Source organism: Phodopus roborovskii, unplaced genomic scaffold (genome assembly GCF_943737965.1).
Source record: "Phodopus roborovskii unplaced genomic scaffold, PHOROB, whole genome shotgun sequence".
NCBI classification, from domain to species: Eukaryota; Metazoa; Chordata; class Mammalia; order Rodentia; family Cricetidae; genus Phodopus; species Phodopus roborovskii.
This window is the reverse complement of record NW_026126407.1, coordinates 25,798,425-25,813,562: the sequence shown is the minus strand read 5'-3', so window position 1 is coordinate 25,813,562 and position 15,138 is coordinate 25,798,425. Positions and strand designations below refer to the sequence as shown.

Sequence of the window (15,138 nt, the reverse complement as noted above, 5' to 3'; positions counted from 1 at the left end):
TTAGACAGTATTTTGTTTAGTTGTGGAGCTTGAGTTTCCTTAAGTAGTTCAGCATATATTTCAGAAGTTGCATTTTTGGATTGGTGATTTGAGTATTTACTGAATTCAGCTTTCCATGTCGAGTTTTAAAAAATATATCCAACTAAAATTACTGGCATAAAATTCTACACTTAACTAAAAAGCAGAAATAACTACCATTAACACTATCCTAAAGCATTTTACAAGACCAGTAGGAAATTGATATGATTAACTAATTAGGTTAGATTTTTTTTTTTTTAAATGAATTGTTTCTTACCCTTACTGTTTTATTATATGTGTATGAGATCCTTTGAGTTTGCATTTTCTTTCTGCTAAAATCTTCAGTTGAATACCTGGCCATGTCTTTTATGTGTTAACTTTAAAATTTCAGAGGAAAGATTGTTTAGCTTTCTGAAACATCTGAACAATCAAACAACTGTTTGCAGTTAAGCAGCCTCGTTGTCTTCTGGTACCAGTTGGTCTTATGTCGACTTGTCTGCTGTCTCCTATCTTATTTATAGTAGTTTGGAACTAGAAACACACACCAATGTTTCACTTCAGCTTAGCTATGCATTAGAATCTTTCTTGCTTTTTTTTTTTTTGTTTGTTTTGTTTGTTTTCTTTTGCTTTTTAACGTAGGCATGAGGTTCTGAGAAAATTACAGTTTACATAGGTTGAATGCATTGTAGTTCTTTAATGCAGAAATCATATCTGACATGTAAATGTCCTTGTTTGTTCTGACATTGATTTTGTGTGTGTGTGTGTGTATGATATTATAAATTACAACTTAGTTTAAGATAGTTTGTGATCTTCACAGGTTACTGAGATCATGCAGAAGCATTCCTATCACATATTTGGCTTTATAAAATTAAGAGACTCCATCTTCAAGAAAAGTGCTCAAATTCAATGACTGCTCCTTAAAATATTCCTGATGTATACTAAATATTACCAGTGTTTAAAATTATACTGACAATTTTAGTTGTGTACCCATTCTTGTCTTGACATTTAGACACTGTCTAACTTTGCTTTCTTCCTAAGTGTTGGGGGGCTGTGTTTCTTTTTTTTTTTTTAATTAATTTATTTTATGTGTAGGGTGTTTTTACTGCATGTACATCTGTGAATATCATGTGTGCCTAGTGCCTGGGGAGGCCAGAAGGTGTCAGATACCCTGGGACTGGAGTTGCAGACATTGTTAGCTATTATGTGAGTGCTGGGAATCAAACTTGGGTCATCTGGAAGAACAGTCAGTGCTCTAACAACTGAGCTGTCTTTCCAGTCCCCAGGAGGCTGTATTTCACACAGAGAGGAAGTGACCTTAGTGATGTATGCAGACTATTCTTTTGTAGTAACAAAAGGCCTTGTGAGTTTAAAAAAAAAAAAAAAATCTTAAAACACATGGAAAAGTATAAAATGCATTATTAAATGAAAAGTTCTAAAGCTCTAAGATATGCAGTTTTCAAGTTAATCTGTTCCAATGTCTTGCCTGCTAAGACTTGATGGTTGTGGTTAGCACCAAGGAGACACCATCTGCATATTGCCTTTATACTATTTGAAAAATGAAAGACTCTTTAACTGTTTTTAAGAAAGCAAAATGGGGAGGGGTAGTAGGAGCCAGGGGGTTCAGGGACATCACAGGAAGACCTATAGGGTCAACTGGCCTGGGTTCTTGGGAGCTCAGGGAGGCTGGGTCACCAAACAGGAAGCCTGTGTTGGGACTGACCTAGGCCCTCTGCATATGTGTGACAGTTGTGTGGCTTGGTCTTCTTGTGGGGATCCTGGTAGTGGGAATGGGGACTGTCTCTGACACTTGCTGGGGTTTAGGACCCCATTCCTCATGCTGAATTGCCTTGTCTAGCCTTGGTGCAGGTTGGACTGCTTGGTTTTGCTGCAGCTTGATATGCTATGTTATGTTGATGTCCTTGGGAAGCCTGCCCTTTTCTGGGTCAAGGAGTGGGAAGGAGCAGTGGGAATGGGAAGGTACTTGGAGGAGAGGAGTTGGTGTAGGCTGCAGTTGGGATGTAGAATGGACGAATAAGAGGAAAATTTAAAGAGAAAGGAGGAGGAAAGAATACAATGGAATGGTAGATAAAAAGGGTTTTGCTTGCTTGTACACTAAAATGAGTTTGTTAGATATTTTATAGTTTTTACCTGAATGTAAACAATTATAAATGAATGGGAGAAAAACATTATGCCAACACAATAGTTACAACAACTAGGAGCAAAACTACATTGCAGAAAGAAAAGGAAGGGAGGAAGGAAGGAAAAGAAGGTGCAATACTTGAAAATGACTTCTTAGAGCAGAATACATTCCATTGTTACATTTAAGAAATGGCTACAGTTATTACACTTTACATTTTATTAACATGCATTTGAAGTTGAAGAATTTAATATTAAATAGTTATAGAGAAGGAAAATGAGAGAATGTAGGAAAGAAAGCCAATATGGATGAAAAATGCACCTGTAAAAGAAGAATACCTTTTTGTTTGTTGAGTCAGAGTCTCTCTCTATAGCCTTGATTGGCCAGGCTAGCCTGGAACTCCTGCCTCTGACTCCTAATGCTGGAGTTAAAGGCCCTTGTATTACAGATGACTAAGAATATCTTTGGGGCGGGGGGAAGACTATGAATCTATTTTAATTACCTGTGAAGACAGCAGGAAATCTTTTGTTTAAAGCAAATTTGATGTTTATTCAGAAGAGAGTTTAACATAGATTTAAATGCCAGTGGTACTGAGAAAGGATGGGGGAGAGAAGTCAGAGATGGAGGGGGGTGAGAGGGGAAGAAGGCAAAGACATACAAATAGGAAATCTTTTGAATTTATTTTTATTTTACTAGTTTAAAATTCCAAAATACTAATAAGAATCGGCATTAGGCTGAGGGTAGGGCACTTGTCTATTATGTTTAAAAACTCTGAAATTAATTCACAAAATTAGTCAGTTACAAAAATTAGACTTTTTTGTGACCATTCCAAATCATTAGTCTTCCTTCACTATCTCATGTTCCTAGGCCATGTCCCTTAGTTAGACACATTTTCTCTGTGGAATTGTATCAGAGAATGACATTCTTAATTAGTTTTCCTATAAAATACCTCTTTGGTATCCTGGTAAACCTATATTGCTTCTCAGATAAAAACATTTATTAATTTTTAATTAAAAGATTATTAATAGTATTATTTTATTCTATATGCCTGCATATATGTATGTCTGGGTACCAACCACATGCCTGGTGCCATTGGAGGCCAGAAGAGGGTGTCCAGATCTACTAAGACTGGAGTAACAGATGGCTTTGAGCCACTGTGTAGATGCTAGTAATCAAACCAAATCAAATTTGAAAGAGCAGCCAGTGTTTTTAACCCTTGAGCCATCTTTCTAACCCTTTTATAGATTCTAAGAATATAGAAGATTATGAGGAAAACACATTGTGTTGAATATATAAGATACTGAAATATTACATTTATGACAAACTACCATTATTGTATTCTGATTAAATTAACAGACTTATTTGTGGATCTACTGAATATGGTAATTTTTAATATTAATGAGGATAAGTAATTTTCTAGGTAGCTGTATCTAACACCACAGTCAGTCAGTATGTGACAGTGAAGATTTAAATCCAAGTTTTGCTGATTCACAGGCCATTCTTATGTTTCTGCCATGTTAGGGATGGGTAATCGTTTTTGGTCTCGGCATATTGTCTTTTACTTAGATTGTAGGTAAATAGGCTGTTGTATTAGGCATTTGTGCTACTACATTAGTCATATTAGCGCGCGCACACACACATACACATACACACACACACACACACACACACACACACACACACACACACATATACATACCTATCCTTCATTGTTGTGGAAGAATATGCTGATAAATGTTAAAACATAACCCTGCCGAAAAACCATGTTTGTAAAACAAGCGAAAGAGTCTCTTTTGTGAACTAGCCAAGTAATTTAACATGGTGATTTTATTGAAGTTTATAATTCCATTGGCAGGTTTATTTGCTTGCTTGCTTGCTTACTTCCCTTTCTCCCTCTCCATACTTGCCTCTGGAAGAGCAGCCAAACTGAGCTAAAGTTCTAAATAGGAAGTGAGTGGCTATACCACTGAACTACATTTCTACAAAGTCAGTATTTTCTGCTAGACTTGTCCTCTTAAATGCAGTATAAGTGTTGTTTAGTGAGCTGATTTTACATACTGACCATGATGGTACTGTGATTAATGAGGCTTAGTTTTCATTTGCTGGTCAGCAATGTAGATAGCTTCTAAGATTTTGTGTATGGGCACACAGAAATTGAAAATTCCATTTTCTCATTTATGAAGAAATAAACCTGAATTCCTTGGGTGTGAACTATTGAAGAGCTGTGTTATAGCTAAGGTTGCCTGAGCCCTGTGCTCAGGATAGCTTTTACTGAGTCAAAGCACTGTGCATAAAATAATCCCTTTCTAGTCCAGTGTTGTGAGGCATGATCCCCGGGTGGTGACACTATTTTGAGAGTTGAGGAGGTTGGACCTAGTTAGAGGACACAGGCACTAGGGACATGTCTTCCCCCTGCCTCTTTTCCCCCCTCCCTTCCTTTTCTCTCCCTTTTTCCCCTGTTCCTTCCCTCCTTTTCTCTTCCTTTTTCCCCTGTTCCTTCCCTCCCTCTTCTCTCTTTCCATTTCCCTCTTTCCTTCTCTCCTTTCCCTTCTTGTTCTTTCCTTTTCCTCTCTCCCCTTTCCTCTTTCCCTCTTTCCCCCCCCATCTTCTTTCCTTTTTTTACTTACACTTTCTCCTGCTTTTCATTTTCCTGATTTCATGAAGAACTACCTCCTCCAATCTTGCATAAGAATTAACAGAAGTGCCTTAAAAACACTAAATATGGTAGACGTTCTTGATCTGTACAAGCTGCCAGGTAGGGCTTAGTTTACAAGGATATTTAGATTGATTTTCATTTGTCCTAAAAGTACCAAGTTACTTCTGTGAAATCTCACTCTTAAGTGAAACAAAAAGTGGTATGTTACTTGCAAAACTGTAGAAATGAAGCCTTTTACAAAAATAGGTTTTGTCATTAGTGTGAGACTCTTTAAAGACTCCCATTGGCCCATGGTCCTGTTGCTTTTTTTTTTTTTTTTTTTTTTTTTTTTTTTTTAATTGCAGCATGGAGAGGCTTTTGAGTTAAATTCATTCTTGTTATGTCACCTGACAGTCTTGTGGTTTTAGATGAGTATGGTTCATTGCTATTATTAACCTGGCTTGGCAGTTGTACATAATTGGAGTTTTTAGGGATTTTGCAAAGTAGAACTGCTTAAGAGAAATAGGATACCAGTAATATTCAGCTTAATTCCAGATACCATTTAAAAATATGCTAACACAAAGTCACCCTGTATCTAGTTATAAACTTGGTGATACATTTGCTTTAAAATGCATGGAAAGTAAAAATTAAAAGCTAAGTTACTAGATTATTTTATGAAAAGTTGTGGTAATAATTTTGATTATTTGAAGAATTTGTTTTTATTTTGTTGGAGATGGGACCTTACTATATAGTCTTGCTGAGCCTGGAATTGACCATATATATATAGTTCAGGCTGACTTCAAATTCTTAATCGTCTCATGTTCACATCAACAGCACATATACTAAAATTGGAAAGATACAAAGAAAAGGTTAGTGAGGCACAAGGATGACATTCCAATTAATGACACATTCCATATTTTTTCTTATTGACACTGGCTACCAGTATAGTTAGAGATAAAAGTGGGATCCATATGCTCTTCTGTTGCATTCTGTTAATCAAAAGCTGTTTAGTTTGTGTGAAACAGATGAACTAAACTGATGACTCATTTTGGTTAATGTTAACAGTGCGAGGTGAAATTCATCTATTGGGACAAATCTTGATGTTTTGTAAATGTATTAATTTTTCCATAGCAATTTTTGGTCAGACAAACTTTTTTCTTTTTGAGGAATAACGAAATTCTACTGTGAATTCAAGGATTAGGAGAATAACCCAATGAATAGGTTCTGTTAGGAATTTGTAAAATGTTTTAAAAACCTTCTTGTAGTATTAGGAGGATTATCAGAAAGAGAATGGACTCTAGTAAATACCTAAGACAGTGTTTTGGAGATGCCTTACTTAGTGTTGTAATTTTTCATTTACATCCTCCTTTCCCCAGTATGAAAACCAGATGGATTTTGGAGGAAGCTGTTTTCATTTAATTCTAGATCTATTTAAAAGTAACTACTTTTCACAAAAGCTCCCATTGCTAAATAATGAAATGGCATGTTTTTCACTTGTTGATAAGATTGTTTTTAATTGACCAAGTATTTGTTGATGTTTCATTCTATACCATTTATTACAATTTGTCATATAATGAAATGCTGAATAGATGTTGATGAAGTAGGATATTATTAGAACTCAAGTCTAGTGAGCTCAGAACTTAAAAACTCTTAAGCTAGGATGTATGATCAGATCAAATACTCTTAACTTTGCCAAACTCAGTATGCTGCTCTTAACAATTAAAAAAAATGAATACCAGTGTACAGTGCAACGTAGGTCCATCTAGGTTTTGATGTTTATCCAGAATGTTTTTCTTAAGAGAAGGTAATAAATTAGTGTTTTTGTTGAGCTATGTCTAATTTCTAGTTTAATTTTTTAAAATAGTATATCTTAAGTATTACTTTATACAGAAGTTATATCTACATTGTAGAAATTCTCCTAAAAGGCTTAAAATACCTTCTTAGGGGGAAAATGCTAGTTACATCCTTACTATATCTAGGAAATCTGGTTGTCCGTACTTTAACACGTATCTATTAATATGTACCATTAACTGGTAATTTACTCTGTGGAATTATTCAGAGGCTACATTTGAAAAGGTATTAAAACTACTTAATATACTCAATTTGCAATCTAACTTCTGATCTGTGGTAGGCAGGGATTTATTTGTAATAAATGAATGAATGGCAAAGGATGTTGGAGTATCAAAAATGTCTTTTTGAATCAGTTAACCTTTAATGACTATTGTATACAAATAAAATTAAATCATTGTTAAAAAAGTCTGATCCTTGCAGAGAGGGAGGACAAGACCAGGCTGCAGACACCCACAGAGACAGCTGACCTGAACAAGGAGAAGCCAATGGGCCCCCAGACTTATAGCTGGGAATCCAGCACTGGACCAACTCAGACCCCCTGAACAGGGATCACAGTTAGAAGGCCTGGGCAGTCTAAGGGACCTCGGACAGTGGGACCAGGATGTATCCCTGGTGCACAAAAGGACTTTGGGAACACATTCCCCATGGAGGGATACTCCCTTAACATAGAGGCAGGAAGGAGGGCCTAGTCCCTACTCCAAATGACTTGACAGATTTAGATGACCCCTCCAGGAAGCATAACCCTACATGTGGAGTAGGGGAGGGGGGAGGATAAGATGGGAGGGTGGTCGGGGGTCATGGGAGGGTGGAAGAGAGGGAACTGGGATTGATATGAAAAATAAATAAATCCTTGTAGGGAGTAATGTTTTTCCACCCGCCGCCGCGCCAGCCCCAATAATACACAGAGTTTCTGTATTAGATATAATACTGTTGGCCAGGTACTAGTTTTTTATTGGCTAGCTCTGCCTTAAGTATTAACCCATTTCTGTTAAATATAAGTACTTCCACGTGTTCTAATCTTACCGGGGAATGGGGCAGGCGTCTCGTCTCTCCATCTTGACTCCTCCTTACTACTTCCTCTTTCCTCCTTGTCTCCTAGTCCCTCCTATCTTCCTTTCCTATTGGCCAACAGTGCTTTATTCATTAACCAATATGAGAAACATATATACAGAATGACATCTCCCATCAGATCCTCTTGGCTACAGCCTCCTGAATGCTGAACTTATAGGTATATGTTTTCTGAACTTGAAGAATTCTTGAGACTGGTGTATTCTTAGGCAGGTGTATCTAAAACATGTAATTTGTAAATATTATAAATTCTAGGTCCATGAGTGTCTTAATGATTGTGCTATTCATTGCATTTATTTTTCTTATTATGCCTATACAGGAACAGTGCAGATATTTGGAAAGTCTTGCATTTTTGTGTATGTAACATGAATGTATAAGTAAATTTTAAATTAATACATTATATTAGTTCACTTATTGGTCACAATCTAGTTATTTACATACCAAATGTTGATTTTAATTTTACCGGCTTGGACCTTAGTTTATCTGATTTTAATTTATCTGATTGTAATATAAGATAAATTAATTTAAGGTTCTGTTGTGTTACTAATGTCTTCCACCTTTTCTTTGTAGTACTTAGGTATTAGTGTCAGTGTGAGGGTTTTTACTGTTTACAACGTCAGATTTTTAAACATTTCTCTGGTGCTTTTGCTTTTTGTCTTCATCTTCTTCATTTTCAACATCATCATCATCAGGTCTTTTGTGTGCCAGGCTGGCCTTAGACCCAGGGAAAATGACTTTGAATCTTCTACCTCTAGAGTGCTATGATTACAAACATAGGCTACTTTATTGGGCTTATAAAGTGTTAAAGATTAAACTATTAAAGATAGTCCATTTGTTGGTTTTTTTTTTTTTTTTTTGGTTTTTTTTTTTTTTTTTTTTTCTGTGACAGGATCTCATTCTGTATTGCAGGCTGGCCTAGAACTCATTATATAGCCCAGCCACAAACTCTTGATAATCCACTTATCTCGATCTTCAAAGTGCTGGGATAGTAGATGTAAGCTATTATACCCTTTTAAACATTTCTTTGGTGGTTCCTTACAATATTGTAAGGTCTGTAAGAATCAGAAAAACAGACAGATTTTATGTGCTGTGCTAATGGCTATAGAATCAACCTGCCCTTTTCTCTATTAATCACTTTTTCCCTCTTTATTCTTTGTAAGGGTAGTGTTAAGAAAGCTCGTGGGCAAAAGTAATAGTCTGTAGGTATTAGTTTTGATATTTCTGTGTTCTAGGAAATGGATTATCATGTACTTTACTTGTTCAGCCTAGCATAGACTCTGACAGTGAAAATGTTCCAGTGAGTATGATAGAGTTTCTAAACTGATAATTGAGCTAACCATTGCTTCTTTGCTAAAGAATTTAGGGTATCTGACCATTAGTGGGGCCAAAAGATGTTTTTCTTTAAAAAGTGCTTGTCAACAGTACAAAGGAACAGGGTTTTTTTTTTTTTTATATATTTATTTTATATAACCAAGTCCATTTAAATGAAAATAAACATTTTAGACAATATTTGGGAATTTGGGCGTCATTCTTTCCAAACTACTTCCTGCTGCTAAGGGGCGCTGTCATGGGGGATTCTAAGAAGATGCAGAAATCCTGCCTGTAGTCTGTAAGGCTTCTTGGTCCAGCTGTTTTGAATGTAGAATCACCTGGTACTCTGTTTCAGGTGGTCTGGCTTGATCAAACCACATTAGTCTGGAAGGAATCCACATCTTTTCATTTTCTGTGGAAACAAAAATAGAAATCCTTTTCCCCAGTAACTTGTCCTTGAACTTAAATTTTGGAGTCAAAGCATTTTTTTTTTTAAATTTAATTTATTATTTTACATGTTGACCCCAATTCCCCCTCCCTCCCTCCCTCCCTTCCTCTCTCCCTCCCTCCTTTCCTCCCTTTTACCCTCTCTGCCCTCTCACCTGCACTCTAACCACCCTCCCCTCCCATCCCCCCACCCCAATTCCATATATAGGGGAATGCCATCCAGTTGGGGTCATGTAGATCTGACAGGTCATGTGAAGTAGGGACTAGGGCTTCTCTCCTGTCTCTAGATTAAGGCAGTTATCCCTCCATGGGGGATGTGTTCACAAGGACCTTTTGTGCGCCAGGGATACATCCTAGCTCCATTGTCTGAGGTCCCTTAGACTTGTCAGTCCTTCTGGCTGAGACCCATATTCAGGGGCGTCTGAGTCAGTCCCATGCTGGCTTCCTAGCTATCAGTCTAGTGGCCGTTAGCTTCTCCTTGTTCAGGTAAGCTGTCTCTATGTGTTTCTGCCGCCTGGCCTTGTCCTCTCCATCTGCATCTGGGTTCTACTTCGACTCAGTGTTTATGTATGGGTGTTTGCTCCTGCTTCCAACAGACATTAGTTGAGGGCTCCATGGATAAGTTAGTTGTTGATCCCACTCTCTGGGAAGGGCATTTGTGGTAGCCTTTCCACGGAAGCTCAATTTGTTAGTTGGCAGCAGTCTTGTAGTTCTCTAGACCTTTCTTTGTGTTCAATTTTATCTTCAAACCAATATTGGCTCCCTCTTTTATGCTCTCTCTCTCTCTCTCTCTCTCTCTCTCTCCCCCCACCCCCTGTCTTCTGTTCCTAATTGGGCTCAATCTTCCTGGTCGCTTGTGTTTTCCTTTCCTCCTCCTCGTTTTCTCCTACTTCTCTCTCCATTCTATGAAAAGACTTAAAAAAGTGCAGAGGAGAAGAAAGGGATGATTAAGCTGTAGTCTCAGAGAAGTATTTGATTTCTGAAATAACCTAGAGAAATCAAAAACGTTTATGAAATTGACTTTCCTAACAAGGTGCAGGGGCTAGAAGATAGAAACAAATCTTACTTGAGTGTTTATCTTGATTATTAGCCAGCTGAATCTGTTTTTCCCAAGACTTTCCTGTTCTAACCCTACATTTCATATCCTTAGTCATATTATTTTCATATCAATGAGTTGATCCTTTTGGGGGATGTTACTCATTTTATACTATGTTCTAGTATGTTTTAAGTATAACTTTTGTTTGTTTGCTTGTTTTATTTTTTGGGTGAGGTGGTTTGAGACAAGGTTTCTTCTCTGTGTAGCCCTGGCTATCCTCTAACTCACAGAGATCTGCTTGCCTCTGCCTCCCAAGTACTTGGATTAATCAGAATCTTTTTGTCATAAAATTTAAGTGAGTTTCTTATATTTACAGATTTCAGAAATTATACCAACTTCCATTTCCATATATGGTAAAGAGGATAGAAACAGTAGTGACAATGTCTGGGCAGTCAGAGGAAACCACTGACATTTAACATACTTTGCTTTAATCAGGGTCATTCTGGTCACATTTCCTCAGATAGTGAAGTACATATCACTCCTTTCTTGCTGTCACGTTTATTATCAATTAAAAATCAGCTCTCATTTTCTAGCCCAGACTGACCTTAGACTTGTCATTCAGCTGGGTCTTCAGCTTAATTGTATCTTTGCTTTCTAAGGGTTAGCACTTTCCCCTGTTTTGATTATTTTTATTAGATTTTTGTATCTTAAGTCCTATACCCCAGTTTAGGCCACCCAACTCATACCTGTTTCTGAAAATGTGTACTTTTAATATAAAACAAATGATCAAGTTTAAATAACTGTTTCATTTCTTAAACCTTGCATGTCCATTTGTAGTAATTTTCATTTGTAGGTCATTTTTTTATGGCCTCATTAAATATGCTTTACAGTTCATCAGGGACCTTCTTGGTAGTATGCTGTGTTCTCACTTTTCTGTTCCATTGATTTGCCAGTTTTCTCTAGCTACATTTAAATTCTTTTTCTATTATAGATAGAAATTTAACTTAGAAATTAAACCTTAATTTAAAAATATAAACCTTAAATTGTTTGTTTCCTCTTTATACATTACCGAACATTTTATATCTGCATACCTTTGTCTTTTAAGAGAAAAGCTTCATAATCTCACCTCTTCTGGCTTCCTACAGTGACCATTGGTCTTGGTTCAAGATAATCCCAGTTTCTTCTTGACAGTGTAGGTTGCCTTTTAATTCAAAACCATGCAATTTAAATGGACAGTTAAATCACCCATAGTTTCTGTGTCATCTTCTTTAACAGGAAAACTGCTTAGAATTTTAAATCTTGCCCTTCTTCTCAGTTCCTCCTGTCTGTTGTTACTTAACCATCCCCTCTTTCCACTGGTGCTGTTCTAACAAGACAACCCAGCCCACCAAATGACTGAGCCACCAGATGGCTGAATTAGTCTTTATGAAGTTTAGTATTCCTGCAACATTTGGTTCTGTGCACTGCTGCTTTCCTCATCTTCCTTGACTTTTGCAAGCACTACACTGTGAGTTTTTTCTTCCTCTCAGGTGGTATGTCTATACTGATCTTCCTTCTCACTCCTTTGACTATTATGCCTTCATTTCTTATCCTAGCCTCATATTCTCATTATTTTCCTAATTTAGGCTCTAGTATTCATTGTTTCATCTCTATTCTTGGAATTTTTTGCTCTACCTTCAGAGTCCCCTTTCCCATTTATCTGTCAAAATCCTTTTCCTTGTCTCTGCCTGATTCAAATTCAAGCACCCTAAGAGCTTCTAGAGGGAAAAAAAAAAAAAAAAATCACTGGTTCACTTTGTGGCCAGTCATATTCTCATTATTGTTAACCATGTGTAGGATTACAGTGTTGCTCAGCAGTCTTACTTACTGTTCTGGTCAACATAATTTATTCCCAGCAAGCACCATACTCCTTTTTACTCTCCTCTCTTTGTAGTCTAATGCAAGAGTTACTTTTTGTTCTGAACTTGATGTGAGGCAATGCCTGAGAAGCCAGTTCTTAAGCTAATTCTTTAAACAGTATTCACCACACCACTTCCTCAAAGTCCTGTAATTTCCTCTCCACCTCAAACTGCATCAGAGTGCAAACATGTTCACATATTTCCTTTCTTAGTAACAAAATACTCATCACTCTTAATTTTCATCTCCTTTCTTTTTTGACAGTTGACTTTTTTCTTCAATCCTGTACAATCTGCCTTCTGTTCTCTATTCTTTAGAACTTTCCTTGCCATTATCACCAATGGTGATTCCAAAGTTTTTTAATTACTGCCATTGTACTCCTTCCTTAAAACATTTCTCTCTATCAATTCCATGAAGCCACTTCTTGATTTTCAACCTGTGTTGGTCTGTTTGGTCATAGTTTTAAAGTATAGTTCTGTGTAATGTAAGCCAGTGTTATCTTAAGGATGGATGTCTGCTTTAGCTTGATATGTAGGGTCAGATTTCTATCAGTTTCCAAAAGAGACATTAATCTTTAAAATTATGACAATGCACAAATAAAGGTCCATAAAACATAAGCAGTGTGCTTTTCTCCAAATATATGTTGTGAAGTGAAAAATGTACTTTGGCACTGTCTTGATGAGACATAAGTAACTGCCCTGACCCACCTGATATGTTCCTTCCTGGTGTACTTTCATGTTTGCTTGCTCTTTGAGGTAACCACTCTCCAAACTTGGGGGCTGTCAGCTTCCCCCCTATTCCCTCCCCTCTTTCTACTTCACCTCTCCCTCCATTATTGAGTACACTGAAAGAGAGTAGCAGGCTGAGCAGTGACTAGAGTACTACCTGTAGTTTACCTTTCTTTTTCTAGAATTTTGAATATTAGGTGTTCTTAGATTGAATCTTGCCAAATTTTAACTTTTATTTAAATGTAAATGCAGTAGCATTTTGTGTGCCTGTGTTACTCACAATATATTCCCTGTTTTTACCTATAGCAAAATTGTTTCTATTTTTATACTTCTGTGTTGCAGAAAAAACAACTTAAAATATTAGTTAACCTTATGTCATCTCTCCATGAGATTTTATTAGTAATCTGTAGTTAAGTATATTTTGTAAGTAAATCCTTTATATAAATTGACTATATCTTATATGTTGATAGTAACCAATTGTTTTTTAAGTTTCTTATTCTTACTTTTAATCTAAAAAGCGTAACTTTTAATACCTTGAACCAAATAGTGGCATTTTATGTGAAGATCAAGTGTATGTTCTTCAGTAATACTACAGCATCTGGGTCTATCAGATAAGATTTTTAGTTGTAATAATATATGTGGAGTATTTATTAAAGTAACTGAAGTGGATCCTTTTTTTTTTTTTCCCAAGTTGGCCCTTGCCAGAGTTTGACCCAAGCCAGATTCGTCTGATTGTATATCAAGACTGTGAAAGACGAGGGAGAAATGTATTGTTTGATTCCAGTGTTAAGAGAAAAAATGAGGATACATCAGTATCTGTGAGTATTATTGTTCATTTGTTTGAAATTTAATCTTGGGTACTTTAATAATTCGAGAATGAATTAATATAATTTTAACTATGGTAACTTTGTTAGTATAAAACATCTCTAGCCATTTTAAAATTCAGATCCTCATTTTGAGATTTTTTTTCTCTTTCCCCCCCCTCCCTTTTATTAAAAATGAACTTTGTTTCTCGTATCCTGATCATGGTTTCGCCTCCCTCTACTCCTTCCAGTTCCTCCCCACTTTCCCTCCCATCCAGATCTACCCCATTTCTGTCTCTCATTAGAAAAGAACAAGCTCTTGAGAGATTGTAATATAATACAAGATAAAACAAAAACTAACACATTGGCTAAAACAAACAAACAGAAGGAAAAGAGCCAAGAAAAGGTATAAGAAACAGATATAGATTCAGAGATCCACTTAATTGCACACTTAGAAATTCCATGTCTTTTCTGTGACCTTTTTTATTTACCTACATATATTCATAAATAGTCAATACCCAACACCAACAAAATTTAAAAAAATTTTGCATTTTATTTTAGTCTATGTGGAATTTTGATGATAAGTTTCATCCCATTGGATTCTGGGAATGAGCAGGGCACTTATACCAACTGAGCAATCTTATTTGATCCTAACAAAACAATGTTTAACTTTCTCTATGTGTCTTTGCTCAGGCGCAATAACAAAACACTACAGACTAGAAAGCCAGGATGGAGTGTTGACATGTTGGGTTTTTGTCAGGTTTTCTTCCAGATTGCAGACTGTTGACGTCTTGTTACTTCACATATAGAAAAGAGGGTAAGAACACTGTGCTGTTCCCATTTATGAGATGCTACCCCCTTTATGATCAAAAAACATTCCAAAGTCCTGACCTCCTAATACCATCCCATCAGGGATTCATATTTTAATGCTAATTTGGGGGAGACATGGTATTTTTACCCCACAGTCCTTCTTGGTGTCTGTTCCTTCTTTATCACTTCTTGGTGTCTGCCAATGTCTTTTTCTTCCTCTGTTAGGTTGTCCTTGGTGTCTGTTTTTGGTGTTTCTCTTTTTAGTTTCTCCTTTTTAGCGATCTTTCCATGGAGTATCTTGGTCTCTTCTCTTTCTCTGGATGTTCCAATAATAATATATCTATTGTTCTTATTCCTCTAATGCTATACACTTACTACTCAACCCTCTTCTCCCCCTC

The 15,138-nt window shown here is 36.5% G+C and overlaps 1 protein-coding gene and 1 pseudogene across 2 annotated transcripts in view; both read left to right on the top strand.

Annotated features, from left to right (window-relative positions):
* Fnip1 (folliculin interacting protein 1) overlaps positions 1 to 15,138 on the top strand; it is a 79,426-nt gene that overhangs the window by 20,622 nt on the left and 43,666 nt on the right. For both annotated transcript variants that reach the window (XM_051180683.1, XM_051180684.1), the window contains exon 2: positions 13,819 to 13,945. In XM_051180683.1, the coding sequence (XP_051036640.1) occupies positions 13,819 to 13,945 (127 nt within the window). The remainder of the gene's footprint in view (positions 1 to 13,818; positions 13,946 to 15,138) is intronic.
* Positions 5,611 to 5,711, top strand: LOC127219926 (uncharacterized; annotated as a pseudogene).